General features: G+C 46.3%; 1 protein-coding gene across 5 annotated transcripts; it reads right to left on the bottom strand.

Annotated features, from left to right (window-relative positions):
• Positions 1-3999: 3999 nt before the first annotated feature.
• Ndufv3 (NADH:ubiquinone oxidoreductase subunit V3) lies at positions 4000-15502 on the bottom strand. 5 transcript variants are annotated; one of them, XM_058577261.1, is made up of 5 exons: positions 15364-15502; positions 14057-14177; positions 6524-7618; positions 4085-4262; positions 4000-4050 (listed from the first exon to the last, which is right to left on the bottom strand). In XM_058577261.1, the coding sequence occupies exons 1-4, from the start codon at positions 15409-15411 to the stop codon at positions 4099-4101; spliced, it is 1428 nt and encodes a 475-aa protein (XP_058433244.1). In that variant the 5' UTR covers positions 15412-15502; the 3' UTR covers positions 4000-4050; positions 4085-4098. The 5 variants fall into 5 exon arrangements, with proteins under 5 accessions (XP_058433244.1, XP_046295117.1, XP_046295120.1 ...); XM_046439161.2 differs by having other exon boundaries at positions 4000-4262; XM_046439164.2 differs by lacking the exon at positions 15364-15502 and adding an exon at positions 14820-15145 and having other exon boundaries at positions 4000-4262.
• Positions 15503-16270: the final 768 nt, after the last annotated feature.

Raw genomic sequence — 16270 nt, 5'->3', positions numbered from 1 at the left:
GAGATGTTTCAAAATAAAAATATAGGAAAGTTTAAAAATCAGACAAAGTGAATTTATAGTGTTTAGGAGTAGAAAATGATAAAGTGAATAATTATTAAAATTCAGATTAGAGCTGGGTGCAGTGGCGCATGCCTGTAATTCCAGTGGCTTGGGAGGTGGAGGCAGGAGGATTTCAAGTTCAAAGCCAGCCTCAGGAATTTAGTGAGGTGCTAAGCAACTCATTGAGACCCTGTCTATAATAAAATACAAAATAGGGCTGGGGACGTGACTCAGTGTTCAAGTGCCTCTGAGTTCAATCTCTGGTACAAAAAAAAAAAAAAAAATTCAGGTTAGTGCCAACTCTGGGAAGAAGGATGAAGTTGTGATGAGGGAGAGCTTCCTGTCCCAGCAGTTTCTGCATCCCAGTGTAAGTGTAAAAACTCTCATAATTATTTGGCAAACTGTCAGAGAAATTCCATGCATTTTTGCATTCTGCTGTCATATATAACAAATTAGAATAAAAATTTTTAAAAAATCCATGCATTTTTATGGATGTATATTTCATAAGAGGAAAAGGTACAACAGTGTGAAGAGGTCTATAAAAATACTTTGGAAAGAAAATTGGTATACATGATTATAAAAGAATAAACCATTATTGCTTTGTAATAAGCAAATATAAGTGAGGGACTTTTGCCAGGAGGGTAGTTTACTGATTTTTAATACTAGTTACAATAATATCATCTTATTTTTACATGAGAGTTCTTATGTGATCACCAATTCTGAGTCTTGCTTACTTTGATAACAAATACATTTATGTATTTAGGTAAAACATTCTTTTAAATAATTCTCACAAACTGTAACAGGATACTTCAATATGTGTTTTGGCAGATATTATTCTAGTATATGCAACCTAAAAAATTTGTTCTAAGGAAACTCTGGATGAAAGTTTGATAATTATCCAAACATTTTAAACAATTTATATTGTTCATGTATATATTTTACATGTTTTTCTATAGTTTCTTCTGATTTCATTAGGATGTCACAATATTTTTTTGTGAGCCCCTCAAAGGCAAAAGTTGGTCAAAATTCCCTATTCTTTAACTTTAGCTTTTGCAGTTTCTTATATGGTTGTAACCTGCATTATTTTCAAAATTTCCTGTCTTTTCTGGATCTTCATTAAATGGAATAACAATGTCTTCTTTCTTTCCACATTTTGCTCAAACTTTGCATAGATCCGAGGCCCGTGATCTATGCATCCTGTGGCAGGAATCCTTCACCGTGTGCTGTGGACATTGAACACTTGGTCTGAGCACTCTTTTCAAACTTGTCATTTTTTAAACTAAATGTATCCTGGTGCTTCTGAGGCCTGGAACCCGCCACGTTGCCTTCCTGGGAACTCAGCCCCAAAACCACAACCACCTCAAGTGGGGTGTACCTAAAAAGTTGCAGGGATGACCAGAGAGGTCCCCCCTCCTGCCCCCGGCCCCAGGTGTTGACACTTCTCTCGTGACCCGGAAGGAACTTCCACTTGAAGTTTCTTACAGGCCCTGAAGGGCGACAACTGCCGTGCTTTAGCTGCTAACTTTTTATGCCACAGTGTTTCTAATTCCTTCTAGAATAAGGGGGAGGGGGAGAGGAGACGGTGGGGGAGAAAAGGCTGGTAACAGGAGGCGCTGAGCACGGGAAGAGCCTGCTGGTCGGCCTCACCCTCCATCAGCCCTTTCCCTAAATGATCCACAGCAACCCCTTTACTAGTGGGGTTGACACACTAGCCTCAAAGACAAGCCTCGTCCACTGCCCTGTCTTAGAAGCTAAGGATGGTCTTCACACTCTTAAAAGGTTGTGACAAGACTAGGTAGCTGAGACTGTGAGGGCCCCCAGAGCCAGGGATGTTCCCCATCCAGCCCTTAGAGAAAGCTCCAACAGAACCAGTCAGTCTCTACAATTTCTCTGGGGTAACCAGCTTTGTGGTGCTGAACTCACCTCACAGACCTTTCCTGCTTCCTGTGTGCACAGCACCTGCCAGGTCAGATTCTGCCAGGGGTGCTGTGACCCAGTGAACCTTGCCTGGCTTCAGAACTGAGCGGGGACCAGCAGCAGAACAAAGTATACAAACACAAGGCTTGACGCAGGATCAGAAAAGCTGAGGCTGGCCGAGCGCAGTGGCACACACCTAGGATCCCAGCGCTCGGGAGGCTGAGGCAGGAGGATCGAGAGTTCAAAGCCAGCCTCGGCAATGGCAAGGCACTAAGCAACTCAGTGAGACCCTGTCTCTAAATAAAATACCAGATAGGGCTGGGGATGTGGCTCAGTGGTTGAGCGTCCCTGAGTTCAGTCCCTGGTACCTGCCTTCCCCCCCCCCAAAAAAAAAAAAAGCTGAGGCTCTCAGTGCCTGGGGAGTCACTAGGGCAGGAACCTGTCCTTGGCAGAGGTTTGCCTCCTCTGGAGCACGGGCATCTGTACTAGGCATGAGAGCAGACGTCTAGGTGACAGGGAAATATACAGAGGCAAAATAATGACCTTGTTCAAAGTGGTTTAAAAATCCAGCAGGAAATAATAGTGTCTACACTCTGGTTTATCAGATCAGTTTCTGGAATCCACCTTAAGAAAATAATACAACACTAATTTAAGGCCAATGTGATCCCAGTGACAGGAGGCCAAGGCAGGAGGACTGAGTTTGAGGTCAGCCTGGACAATCTAGAGAGATTCTGTCTCAAAATTCAAGACACAAAATGAGTTGCATTTCACAGGTGTTTCTGGCAGCACTTCTGGGGAACATAGGCTTCTTGGGCCACCACAAGAGCGTCCAGGAGGGTGAACTGCGAGGGTGTGACCCAGGGAGGCCGGGATGAGCCAGGGCCAGTTCCAAGGGGAGAACTGCTCACGCCTCAATCTTCCTCTTCCAAGCATGTGCAGACCTCCTCCTCGTCCACCCCAGGGTTGCATACCCAGGGAAGCACAGTGTGCCAGGATTCCAGGGGTCTTGGCCCCAGAAGCAAGCCATTAAGCCAGCCACAACCCCCCCAGAAGGGACTGGATGTCTAAGAGGTTGCGTCCAGTGCAGCCACCGCAGGGGGGGCGGCAACAGTCAGGCCAGCAGGCAGTTTCCAAAGTTAGCCTTCTTCTGATTCAAGAGTCAGCTCTCCTTTTGGGAATGTGGTTTTATTACTTTATAATAAAAAGGTGATTATTACAAACTTGTTGAGTTGCTAAGCCTCTAGGGTGGTCATAAAGTCTGAGGTAGATGATCTCAATACCCGCTGTCAACACTGTTTTCTATTTTGGAATCCCCGACTAACCTTAAGAAACATAGGATTACAGAAATGTGGACTGTGAGCACGTCACTGTACTGAGTTTGCTATAGGTGGCCTAGAGGCCAAGGACCAGAATCCAAATGAAATAAACCCCAATTTGGACTCAACACAAGACCATAAAAGGAAAGCAAAGCAAAACGTGGGTAAGCGGCCCACCTGTGTGACTCACCTGGCCTCCAGAGAGCAGTGACCAGCGCTTTTTGGTGCATAGCGAGGGCCTCACGAGCAGCAGAGTCCTGAAGAGCTACAGCAGCTCAGAGCCGGCCCATGGCCACTTGGGGGCACAGCTGCCCTGGACAATACAAAACATCCACCTTGCTCTAATCTAACCACTGAAAACGTCCCAACAGAACAAAATCAGTCTGCTCCTTTTCTGATAATAAGATGCTATAATCTAATACCACAGCTCTTAGCAATGCAGTAGTTTAAATTTTAAGATTATTTCTAATTTATCAAAACCAGGCCTATAAATTTCGAAGTCACTACTGCCATTACCAACACCTCCATGTCAATCAGCTTACTGCCAGCTCACCCAGCACTCTCCAGTTCCGTGGACTTGTCCTGTTGGCCCTCGCCTTACAATGAAGAATTCCTTGCACACAGTGGACATTCCTGAGTATGTCCTACGAGGGAATGAGTCACCAGCAGTGTTGTCTGTGTACCATTCACTGGGGAGTGTAAAAGGGAACCAAGGACACACTCTGGGTTTGTGACTCAAGTGATTTTTTATTTTTGCAGCCAAGACGAGGCCGGGTCACTCCAGAAGAGGGCTCAGTGCCGAGGGGACTCACGTCCAGAAGAGTGCTCAGTGCCGAGGGGACTCACGTCCAGAAGAGGGCTGAGGCATCCTGAACTGGGAGAGGTCCCGGTTCAGGTCTAGGAATGTGTACGTGTTGTAGTCGTGATGCTGCAGGTTCTTGTAGGTGGTGGTGTCATTCAGCTCGGGGGGCACTGGAGCCTGGGCGGGCTCTGTGGAGGAAGCACAGGACAAGAGGGGCTTTCGGAGACTCATCCCAGCAGCTTCCACCAATCCTACCTGTGATGAAGGAACTGTCTACTTAGAAAGGAAAGCCCACGGAGGTACCACACCTTCAAAAGCAAGACAAGGATGTTAGTTGAAAAGTTATTCTAAAACTGTGGCCCTAACAATTCAGGAGTGATAATTATTACACGACCACCTAGGGACAAAGCTGTCACTGGGCCATATAAAATGTTCACCTCTCCCTGACCTCACCATTGAAAACTGCCCCAGGTTTACATCACAAGCCCACTAGAGGAGGGGACCACGCTGCTCTGTCCTGGTAATAAAATAATAACGACTTAACATCTCACTCTGTGTACTTCCAGGCCCCAGATTTTAAGTTTAAAAATGCCTAGAACCATTACAGAAGGACTTTCAGTTTGCATGGGAAAGAACACTACCTCTTATCAGAAATCTGTCTGTACTAGAAATAAACGATTTGTAGCACTTCCCTAAGCAGAACTAAGTGAGCCTTCCAGTCTCTGTTAGATTAGGAGAATTCTGGCATTTGGTGACCTTAAAACTGGAAGTGTTGGCTGAAGCACAAGAACACTGCTCCTCTGCCACACAACATGCAACAGGACAGGATAAACCTTGCAGGCAAGGTTTGGGCTGGAACTTCCATGGACTCTAATAAAATTCCTGGGAATCAGAGGTTGGGCCATCTCAACTTCTATTTGTGCTTCACCAAACATAATGCACACAAACTTTTTACTATTCTAATCAATGCCAAAAGCTCTGTTTCTCACAATTTTGCTGGACTAAACAAAAAAAAAAAAGTCTTAAAGGACTGACATCCTTCCAACCTCAGCAAGCCGAAGCCCTTCAGTGTGCTGTACACACACCTTTGGCTAACGCGAGGGGATGACCACAGTGATACTGGGTTATAGCTGCCTCTGAGGGCAAAGAGATTCCCCCCACCCCACTGCTAGAGATGAACCCAGGGCCTGGCTTGTGCCAGGTAGGCACTCTGCCACTGAGCTATACCCCAGGTTGGCAAGTTGGTTTGCAGTCTGAAAATCCCAACGTCCTATTTTCACCCTGAGGATTTTGGCACCTCCATCTGAGAGGGGAGGAATGAAAGCAGGAGCGCGAGGAGAGGCAGGGCCCGAGGTCAGGAGAAGCCTGGCAAGCGGGGCACTAGAGCTCACGTAAGAGGGCTGGTGGAAGGGGAAGCAGAGACTCATCCTGAGACCGCATCAGGAGCGCACCAGGCGATGCACGTGAGGCAGGGAGGCTTCCAGAAGGATGAAACAGAAACAGGAAGAAGAAGGCGTTGCTAGTGATGCTCTGTTTTAAAGAACCTGCTGAACCACAGATCCTAAAACTGAGGCCCTCCTGCTAGCATCTGGCCGCACCCCCACAGCACATCATATCCTACAAGGTCTGATGCTCACAAAATGTAACATTTAAGGGATGCACTGCTTTCCTAGGAAGCCTGTTGTGTTTCTTAGGTAAATCAGAAAAGGCAATGTCCTGTGAAAAGAAAACCCTGCAGTCCCCAGCTGCCTTCGCGTGACACTCACTGCTTCAGTCCCTAACTGCGAACCTTCCCTCATGCCCGAGGGTGCTCAGGGCAATCCCCTGAACTTGAAGACTATCACTCCCTTATGACTCTCACTCCTGCCTACTCAAGCTAGATGGGAGACCAAGGATGCTCACAAGGTCACAAAATAGACATCTGGATGCCCTGGAAGGTTAAGGGTGGCCATTCTAAACTGACAGTCTGCAAAAATTATGCTGATTAAGAGGTTGTCCAGGGCTGGGGTTGTAGCTCAGTTGGTAGAGTGCTTACCTTGCATGCACAAGGCCCTGGGTTCAATCCCCAGCACCACAAAAAAAAAAAAAAGAGGTTGTCCAGAGTGCCAAGGGCACACTCTTTCATTAAAAAAAAATAGATATTGTCATATTGTGTGCATGTACAAATATGTAACAATGAATCCCACTGTTAAGTATAATTATAATGCACCAATAAAAAATTTTTAAAATGCTGATATCAGAAAAAGTAAAATATTTTAGGATTTTGTATAAAGATGTGCATTATCTGTAATCAATATGTACTTCTCTGCCTAGCTGGACAGCATTGCAGGCCTAGTTTCTACTAGACGCTGATTAACATAATATTTCTTTCTAAGCAAGCAGAAATTCAGAATAGTGTGTTAGAGTCTAGCCACCCCAAAGGATAAGAGTCTAACAAGGCGAGGTGTACCCTGTGTGTGGCCCTGGGCTTCCCCGCAGGGCGCTGCGTCTTCGGCGGCCTCGGCCTGGCCCCTCTCCTCAGGCTGTGGTCCTGAGGCCTTCTCTCCAGAGACGTCTGCCTTCTTCACGTCTCTCACTGGTACCTGATCTTCCAAGATGCCCCCTTTGGCCTTTGAGTGTCTTTCCGTTACCTGTTTCCCCACGTCTTCTTCTCTGGCTAGGGGAGAAGAGGCTTTCCAACCAGGCCCAGGCACCTGAGGTTCTAGGCCTTGGGCCCCAGGGGCGGCAGCTGGCAGCTGATCCCGCGCCCTGGCCTCTTCTGTCTGCGCTGCGAACACTAGGCCGCCACTCTGCTGTGTCGAAGATCCAGCTTTTGTGTGGCCAGATAAGGTGTCCTGAACATCAAATGGCTTTTGGCTTTCTTCATCTGTCTCATGGGCACTAAATATTTTCTGCAGTTCTTCTTTCTTTACATTTTTCTTCAAGATCTCTTCACTGGCCTGTGAGCTGGGTGTGGTGGGTTTTGGTTTGGCTTCTTTTCTGTCCTTTACTGACTTGGTGGAGGGCCCCGTCTTCTTCAGCGGACGGGGCTGCCCTGGGTAGGTGACATCCATGGGTGGCCTCTGCACCCCAGTATTCTCTTTTGCAGATGCCGTGGCTTTGGGGTCTTTCTTCTCAAAGGGGCGGGTGGCCTCTGGCTTTGAAAATCGTCCCTTGCCTTTGCTCACCCCTTGGGGACCAACTTCTGGGACATCCCCCTCCTCGTCAGACTCTGAATCGGAGGAGCTGGATGTGGAGGAGGAGGAGGAGGACGACGACGAATCATCCCTCTGGTTCCCAGGAACCTGGTGAACCTTGGAGTCAGAACCCTGTTCTTGGAATGGAGGCAGGACCTTTTGAGGAAATTCTACCAAAGTCTTCCTCGAAAACCGCTGCAGGGGCCCTTCCTCTGAGAGCAGCATGCTGCCACTGGGGTGGGGGCTAGCTAGTGTCCCGCCTCTGCTCCCACATGGCAGGGGAGAACGGGGTGGAGACAGGCTGTCAGGCGGCGCAGCTGCTGTCTGGGGGGTTAGTGGCTTGACCCTCTCCTTTGGTTCCACTACATCTAGGAAACGGCATAAAGAGGAAGGTTATTTTTACTATTTAATGAAACAACTTAAACTCATTAGTCAAAGTCATCGACATTTCACTGCATATCAACCCATTACTTATAACACCTTCAGTGTGACCAACTGAAGACAAGTCCCCCGGAAAGGCTCTCCAGTGACACAACCAAGCTGTGTGCTTGGCAGCTAAGAACTGGAGATACTTCCCTCTCCTGCTGAAAACATTAAAGATGGAGATTTCTTTTTTTTTAAACCAACAGGAATAACAAACTGCATGCATTTTCTACACTGATGGCTTCTCTGGTTATGGTTATTTTTAAACTATTTCATCCAATAAAGATATTTTTAGATGATTACTGAAGTTTTATAATTACATAATTCCTTGAATCCCTATAATCAAGCAAATATTTGATGTTTCTCCAATATTAAAAAACAAAAAAACCAAACTGTGAAAGTAGGGCCGGGGATCTGGCTCAGCTGGCCTCGCATGCACAAGGCCCTGGGTTTAACCCCTACCACCACCACACACACACACAAAAGACAAAACAACAACAACAACAAAAAAAAAAAACCCACAACCAAACAGTGAAGGTACATACAGGAGCCCGGCAGGGACTGGGGTTCCCACATGCATGTGTGTGAGAGTGGGGGTGGTGGGAGAGGATGGTACAGTTCAAGTAAAACTGCCCTGAAAAGGAAGAAAAGTCCTTCACAGTCACACAGGTCATTTGGGGATTTCTTGAGCCAAAAAAAAAAAAAGTACTATGATACTGAAAAGGTCTAAATAATGTAATATCATAGGTATCACTTGGAATGGATTTTAAATTCTAAAAAAAAAAGATAAGTACTAATATAATAAAAGTAGTCTTATATTTCATGGTCATTGATGAAAAAATGAAATCAAGTAATATATCGATTAGAGCTAATTTAATTTAATTTTGTCAGCTAGTAATAAATGTTTTCTAACCACATAAATCAGAAGAAAAGTATAAGACACATTCTTAAAATTACCTTTCAAACTTAAAACAAAACTTTGAAAACTATTACAGGTGAGCAGACTTATATCCAGAGTCCTGGAGGCCAGGCACCTATTTTGTACTGAAAACAGCTCTATCCTACTTCTCTAGGGTAAAACCCGTCCTCCCAACCACTCTGGCTTAGCAGTACCCAGCAGGGTTTTCTGAGCTCAGGAACCAATGACTAATAGACTGATATGGTGAGATCAAAGAAAAGAAAGAGGGCTAGGGCTGGGGCTCAATGGTAGAGCGCTCTCCTAGCCCATGCGAGGCCCTGGGTTCGATCCTCAGCACCACATAAAAATAAGTAAATAAAATAAAGGTATTGTGTCCAACTACAACTAAAAGGTAGATATTAAAAACAAACAAACAAAAATGAAAAAAGAACAAGCCACTGGACGTGGGCCAGCCAGAGGGGGACAGCACTGTGAGGAAAGACGACCCGAGGACTAGTGTGGGTGACTGTTGTAATCACCCCAGCCCACCACCACCATGCCCACCAAGCCACGTAGGGACCTCGGACTCAGACCCTGCACTCGGAACCCCACCCCAGCAGGTGTTGATGCAGGTGCAGGGGACTTCCAGAGTGCACACACAGCTGCAGGTCACGCTGAACGGAAGGTGAACAAAGGGGTAGTGCACACTGGCTTCTGCTGTGTCTCTGAACCCAGCTGCCCAGCTCAGAAATTCCTAACAGCTGTGTCTAAGATGCTCCGGACTTCAAACCCTGCCAGCCACTCACCTGGATTACTGATTCATCTCTATTTTGACTTGAATGAATTTTCCAAGTATGAAAAATTAAATTAAAAATAAGGCTATCTTACATGGGCTGTTTTGAATAGAAAGATGGTAAGGATCGAATCTTTCAAAATCTACCGAGACCTTTGTGCGTATTCGAGGTGCTGAGGTTTGAACTCAGGGCCTTGTGTACGCTAGGAAAGTACTCTACCACTGAGCTATTTCCCTATCCCTTGCATATATTAAAAATTGTAATGTTATTAAACCAGACTAATGGTGACACTGCAAGAGTTCTGTTCCTGTTTCTATTCTCTAAAAATGCTGCTCTTACACTCACTCATCTTGGCCTATGGATTTCATTCTTTGAATTCACAAGATAAAAACCCAGAAAGAAGAAATTGACGGTGCCCTGCTGGGGTCGCTGCAACACTGGAGGGCGGGGCCGGCCAATGAGAGCTGCAGGGGACCGCAGCCTTGCCCAAACCCCACCTGCCAGCGCCACCTGCCAGCAGAAGGGGGGAATTAAGTTTCATCCCAAAACTTGGGTTCCACTGGGGCTGAGAGTAGAGCTCAGTGATAAGAGTGCCAGCCTAGCACAAGGTCCTAGGCTCAGTCCTTAGCAGAAAAAACAAAACAAAGCAAAAACAACCCAACCTACATTATAAATTGATTTATTACCTACAGAAAATGGAAAGAACATTTCAGATGGGACTGACAATGATACAACTTAGATATTTTATTTGAAAAGGAAACCTTAAGGGCTTGGATGTAGCTCAGTGGTAGAGTGATCACCTAGTATGCCTGAGGCCCTGGGTTTAATCCCTGGCACTGCAAAACAAAACAAAACAAAACAAAACAAAAAAAACCCCAAAGACAAAAAAAGGAAATTTCATTATAAGAAACAAAAGGCATTCAAGTTTCTTTTGTCTGTGCTAACTATTGAGAACACCCCAGGGAAAGGCTAACAGAGGACAGGAACAGATTTTGCTTTTTACCAAGAGCCAGTTTCTGCCCTGCCACAGCACAAGGCCAGCCTCCTCTGCATGGCTCAATAGGAAACCTGTCTGCTGATCCGTAGCTGCCTGCATCACTAACTAGCAAGCCCAGGGTCCCCACCAGGTCTGAGTTTCACAGTACAGAGCTGATGTCGCCTAGAAGACAGTTCTATCACATCAAGGAAAAGTGGTCTTTGCTCTGAACAGAAGTACTTCACCCCAGTGCTTGCTCTCATTCAATGTCCAGAGACAGACTGTGATAACCTCTGACAATGCGACAGTGGCTTTCCTCGAAGACAAAGTAACAGAATGCCTGGCTGCTAAATAAGCCTCACGGGGCAGGTCCATCTCATAGCTCACTCGGGCACCAGTGGGCACTTCCTGCCTCTCAAGACCACGAAGCCGCATGAGATAAAGGTCTGCGGTCACCAGTGAGCAGTTCTCCTCACACTTCTCTTCTCAAAACAGAACTTAAGCTTCTTGATTCTCTCTTTGACTTGGTTGGAAAGTGAGGGCATGACCTTCAGGTTTTTAGCAAAAGCAAGGATGACTATAGTATTTCAAACAGATTAGTCACCTTAAAACACTTCCAAATCTTTTCAACAGATCACAAAACTAATTCAGCATACAAAGCACATTCAGAAGCAAAGGTCATCTAAACATGACATAGAAGGCTGAAGTTACTTAGGTTTTATAGGGTAATTATATGGTGTTTGACATAAAAAGTTTGTCTTTTAACAAATGCATGAGAATGGAGATTTTTCAGCAGCAATATAGTACAGTGAATAAGATATAGACTATGAATCACAATGCCTGGGGGCAATCCTAGACTCCCTGCCGCTGTCTCTGACATCTCAGCCTCACTGGTGACACAGGGTGACAGCAGCATCCACACACAGGCTTGTCTGTGGACACACAGATAATAAGGGGAAAGTGCTCAGAAGAGCACTTGGTATTATGGCTATAAAATAAATACATCAAATCTGTATTTCCAAATATCCTCACTTTTAAACCTGAGATAGGACTTGGAAAGGCCAATCAACTTTGGTTTCTCAGCATACTCTTTAAAAAGCCACACGGAAATTACCCAGCCAACTGTTTATACTGACTCAAAGTTCAGCTTGGTGAAAGGATCCAGCAGATGACAAACCTGCAGAGCCAGACATTCCCCAAGAGGGGCCCTGGGAGGATACCCTGGACTGACACTCACCTACTGCTTCCCTCAGGAAGTATGTGCAAAAAGCAGCTAAAAACTTCCAGAACAAGGCAGAGCAACTTCTGTAGCCTGAGGCAAGCCCATCCAGACCCTTTGGCTAGAGATGTGACCCCAGGGTGAGTACTTAGGGTCCCCATCTGCACGCAGAAAACTTCCACCAGAACTTCTAAAGCCAGCTTGGGGTAGGAGGGTTTAAGATGGCAATGTACCATGGTGGGGAAGAGAATGTCTGAACCTTACACTTTCCTACCACTGACACTTCATGGGAAATGCAGGCTCCATGCGTCAGTTTAGAAGCATTCTTTCTTTTTCTTTGTACAGAGATTGCTTTATGAGATGTAAATGTAATGTAAATGCACCCCAAACAATTGAAAGCTGTCTTCCCACCCAAAAGCCCCCTGTCATTTATGAAGTACACAGTTATCACATGCCCATGAGCCTAACACCCAGGGAGGGAGCACACTGGACACTCAAGCCGGAAGGACCCAGGCCCAGACACCGGCAAGGATGCCACAGCTAGCGACAAAAGCTCCACAGGGGCCCAAGGCCAACTCCCAGCTCAGCATTCCCATCCCATGATGGCACCCCAACTGTCCCAGGACAGAGCACACGGTTCCCACTGACAATGTGGAAGCACATTTCTAAATAGGAGGCTCTGGGCTCTGCCATGATATTTTCAAATTCACTTAGTTCAGATTCATAAATCTGAACTAAGGTAGGATTACTGACACAAGGTTAAAATTCACCAAAGGAAAGGATGATGGTACTGACATAAGTAAAAAATGTGCCAGGTTGCATGAGGCCCTGGGTTTGCACAAACAAAAAGTGTACTACAGAATGTAACTTTCTTTTTTTAAGTACTGAGAATTGAAGCCAGGAGCACTACACCTCTGAACTGCATCCCTATCCCTTTTTAATTTTTTATCTTAAGACAGAGTCTCACTAAGTTGATCAGGCTGGCCTTGAACTTGAGGTCCTCTTTCCTCAACCTCTTAAATTGCTGGGATTATAGGCATGTGTCATAACTGACATACTTGTCACAAACATTTTTTAGGCGTGGTACTGGTGTTGAGATTATTTTTACTAAAAGAAGAGTTCTTATGTTTAACACATACATTTTTAAAAATGCATTCAGATGGAAAAGAACATCAGATTTAAAAATGAGGCTGGTATAGGATAGAATTTAAAAAAGTTCCTGTGCAATACAGGCCTCAGGTCAACAGGACATGCAGAAACTACCAAGATGGTGAGGCTCCCCGGCCCAGGTGGGCAGTGTGAAAGTGGGGCTGGCACTCTCTACAGGTGCAAACTTTTAAAACCCACCAATGTTCTATGAGCAGGTCAAGAGACCACAAGCAAAAGAATCTAGACATTTTCAGACACTCAAACTGAAGAAATGGTATTTTGGTAAAGGAAGACCAAATTCAATTATCATCCTACAACCCCATATGAGGATCAAAGACCTGCAAAGAGAGTAATACTGCATAGTCTTTCTAGAGTAAACTAAGTTTTCATCAATAAAAGCTAAATTAAGTGGACCTAGATCATAATCAATCGTCAATGATGAACAAGGGGCTGGGAATATAGCTCAGTGGCAGAGTGCCTGCCAAGCATCCACGAGGCCCTGGGTTCCAACTCCAGCACTGCAGAAAGGAAAAGGGGGGGGGGGGAGTAGAGAATGGAAAATAAAAGTAATCCCAGAAGAGAAGCATTTAAAATTCACTGCTGCATTTCTTTTTGCTCTCCAATGAGGACATGTTACATTAGTACTCAGGGAGGAGAAAAAAAATTAAAAACTAGTGGTAAAAGTCAAAAGGATTGTGTAAAGAGCTGGAAACAGGTCAGACATTGTGCCTTAGCAGAATGAGTCACAGTGGAAAACTACCTGCTCTTATTAATTCCTTCTCCACAGTCCTAAAATGATACCCACAATCCTGGTCTGTGACGGAGCAAACTGGGGAACCAGCACAGGGTTTCAAAGAGAGCGAAGAAAGTCAAAATTGGGGAGGAAAGGGGCTGGAGTTGCAGCTCAGTGGTAGAGTGCTTGCTTAGCATGTGTGAGGCACTGGGTTCGATTCTTAGCACTGCATATAAATAAATTGAAAAAAAAAAAAAAAAAAAGGTCCATCAAAATTGGGGAGGAAAATGAGGGTGTAGTCGCTCTACCTCACACTAGTGAGGTCCATGGTGAGGCCATAGAAGTGCTTCAGAGGACTAATGCTTGGTACCACTTGTTGGAGGTGGGTGTTTAGAAAACAAAAAGATCAGTTCAGGGTTGATGTGAGTCAAAGCACCGTTTCTCATGTGTTTGGTCTATCTGTCACAGACCTCATATCTGACTAAGATCTGAACATGGCAAGGATGAAAAGCCATAAGTCATGTAGCTAATAAACCTCATTTGCATGCATGGAAGGCTGACTAGGTATTTACTTGGCATTCTCTGTCCCTTATGATTATCATTAAAAATCTTACTTTTTGGTGGACTTTGCTTCTTGGGATTTAGTGAATGTCCCTTTTCATTCTTCCCTGATTCCGCACAGAGAGAAGCTGTAGAGGCAAATCCTCGAAATACTCGTGCTTCTAGGAGCATACTCTGACAAGAGAGTTAATAAATATGGATATTTAGAGTATTATCATTTATAACAGTTATTTCAACATATAAATACTACATATTACCACTACACATGAATGTTCAAGTAACTAGAGGTTATTCCAATTTCCATAATAAATGTATATCATGGAAACGTTAGAAAATACAAAAAAGTTGCAACAAGAAAATGCCCAGGTTCAAGGACAATCACTGTTAGCATCTGAGTTAATAATGAAGGATGTCCTCCTGTGTACACTCTTGTCATCTCCGACTCTGTTAACTTTCAAAATACATTTTGTTCTTTTTATAAACTGTTTTCATATACTTAGAAACAAAAATACAATCTGCAATTTAAAATGATGTACATAAATAATTGCTTCAGAAGTACTTACAATGGAAATGAAAAATACCATGTGAATTCACTCAGCAGGTAGTCAATAAGGCCTGCATACTAAACAGTCGATGCTCTAGATCCTGGCCATAGAACAAGACGTGAAAACATCTGTGCTCCTGACTGTAAGCAGGGAAAGTATATGCACACGCAAAAACTGAAAAAAACGTTGGGAACTTAAAGGAGTAAATAAACAGTGGACACGACGATGGTTTCCTCCCTCACCTGTACTTTACTTAGCAGTGACTACTTACTGCTTCTGGGGACTGGGCGTGTGGCGCAGTGACAGGGAACGCACGCTTGAGGCCTGGGTTCAATCCCAGCTCCAAGAGGGGGAAAGGCAAATACCGCTTTCATAATAAGATCCATTTTAAAATTAAACTAGCGGCCTTAGCTTTTCACAGAGAAGGCGAGCCCTTCTTTCACGGCCGGGAGAGGCGGCGACTCCTCAGTGGACACCAGGTAGTTACCGGGTCAGCCAGTGCCCCCATTTCACTTAACCTCGGGTGCAACCGAACAGCCCAGAAGATCCCGTGGTTGGTTGGTTTTCGGCTAAATATGGGCCCTGTCCTTAAGGGAGCCGCGCGGGTGGCACAAGTCACCGTCGGACAGCGGTTCTCCACGCCGGAGCGCAGCGGGGACGCCCGGGGAGATGCACACCTGCCCGCAGCTCCCCAGGTGACCCGGGCGGCGTCGGAGCCCAGACCGCCCGGCACGAGGGTCCGCAGGTGCGGCCGGCGCGCGCCCTCGCCGGGTCCCTGCGCGCTCCGGGCCGCGCAGCGGCGAACTCCTCCGTACCTTCAGCGGCCCAGCTCGTCCTCGCCGCAGCACCAGCGAAGCAGCCATGGCGGAGACGCGCAGGCCGAGGTCGCACGGGAGACACGCCCCGCGCGCGCCCCCACCGCCCCCAAACCGCCCCTGATCCCGAGCTCGCCAATCCCAGGGCAGGAGGAGCGGGGCGAGGGGCGAGGGCCTGCGCGCGCATCTCCAGCCGCCGGCTAGGCCACACCCCCGGCCAGAGTCTACCAATCGCAGGCCTCAGCGCAAAGCGGCCCTCCCCGGGCAGACGTGGACCCGGTAGGATCGGGTGAGCAGGCTCCCGCGGTGCAAGGTGCCCTTCGCGCAGCTGTTGGGGCCCGGTGAAGATCCGAAGTGTTTGGGGGGAGTTGCGCCCCTCTTCTCGCTGTATGCGGAGAACGGATCTGGCTTTCCCCTTTAACTCACTACGTTGCCAATTTCCTGTCTTAAATCTGAAAACTTTCCCAGGTGCACAGCCTCATCAGTTCTGCCCTTAGTAGCATTAATGGTCCTATTTGAAAGTCCTTTGTGTTTTGTGGGACTCATTTATTTGGCACTGGGATTGAACACAGCCGGGCTTAACCAATGAGCCACATCCCTAGCCCTTTTATTTTAAATTTTGAGACAGAGGCTATCTAAGTTGCTTAAGGCCTGGCTAAATTGCGGAGGCTGGCTTTGAACTTGTGATCCTCCTGCTTCAGCCTCCGGAGTTGCTGGGATTACAGGTTCACATCACCAGGTCGAACGTTTTGTGGGTTTTAAAGCTCCTCAGCACCATATCTCTGGGTCCATACCACGTGCCCGGTCTCCTTCCATAGCTACAACTGATCAGACACCATCAAGGTGGTCACCAGTCATCGTCCACCCTGCACGAACAGGCCTGCTTTTGGCCCAAGACAATGCTAAC

This window comes from Marmota monax, unplaced genomic scaffold (assembly GCF_021218885.2).
Source record: "Marmota monax isolate L192 unplaced genomic scaffold, Marmota_monax_Labrador192_F-V1.1 WCK01_AAM20220418_F8-fsc00125, whole genome shotgun sequence".
Taxonomy (NCBI): domain Eukaryota; kingdom Metazoa; phylum Chordata; class Mammalia; order Rodentia; family Sciuridae; genus Marmota; species Marmota monax.
This window is presented reverse-complemented; position numbering and strand designations above follow the sequence as displayed.

Coding starts and splice junctions, on each gene's coding strand:
- Ndufv3 (XM_046439161.2), bottom strand. CDS start 15,411: ATGGCTGCTTCGCTGGTGCTGCGGCGAGGACGAGCTGGGCCGCTGAAG. Junction 7,619..14,056: donor GAAGCAAAGTCCACCAAAAA/GTAAGATTTTTA, acceptor GCCGTTTCCTAG/ATGTAGTGGAACCAAAGGAG. Junction 4,263..6,523: donor AGCCCAGGGCCACACACAGG/GTACACCTCGCC, acceptor CTTCCTCCACAG/AGCCCGCCCAGGCTCCAGTG.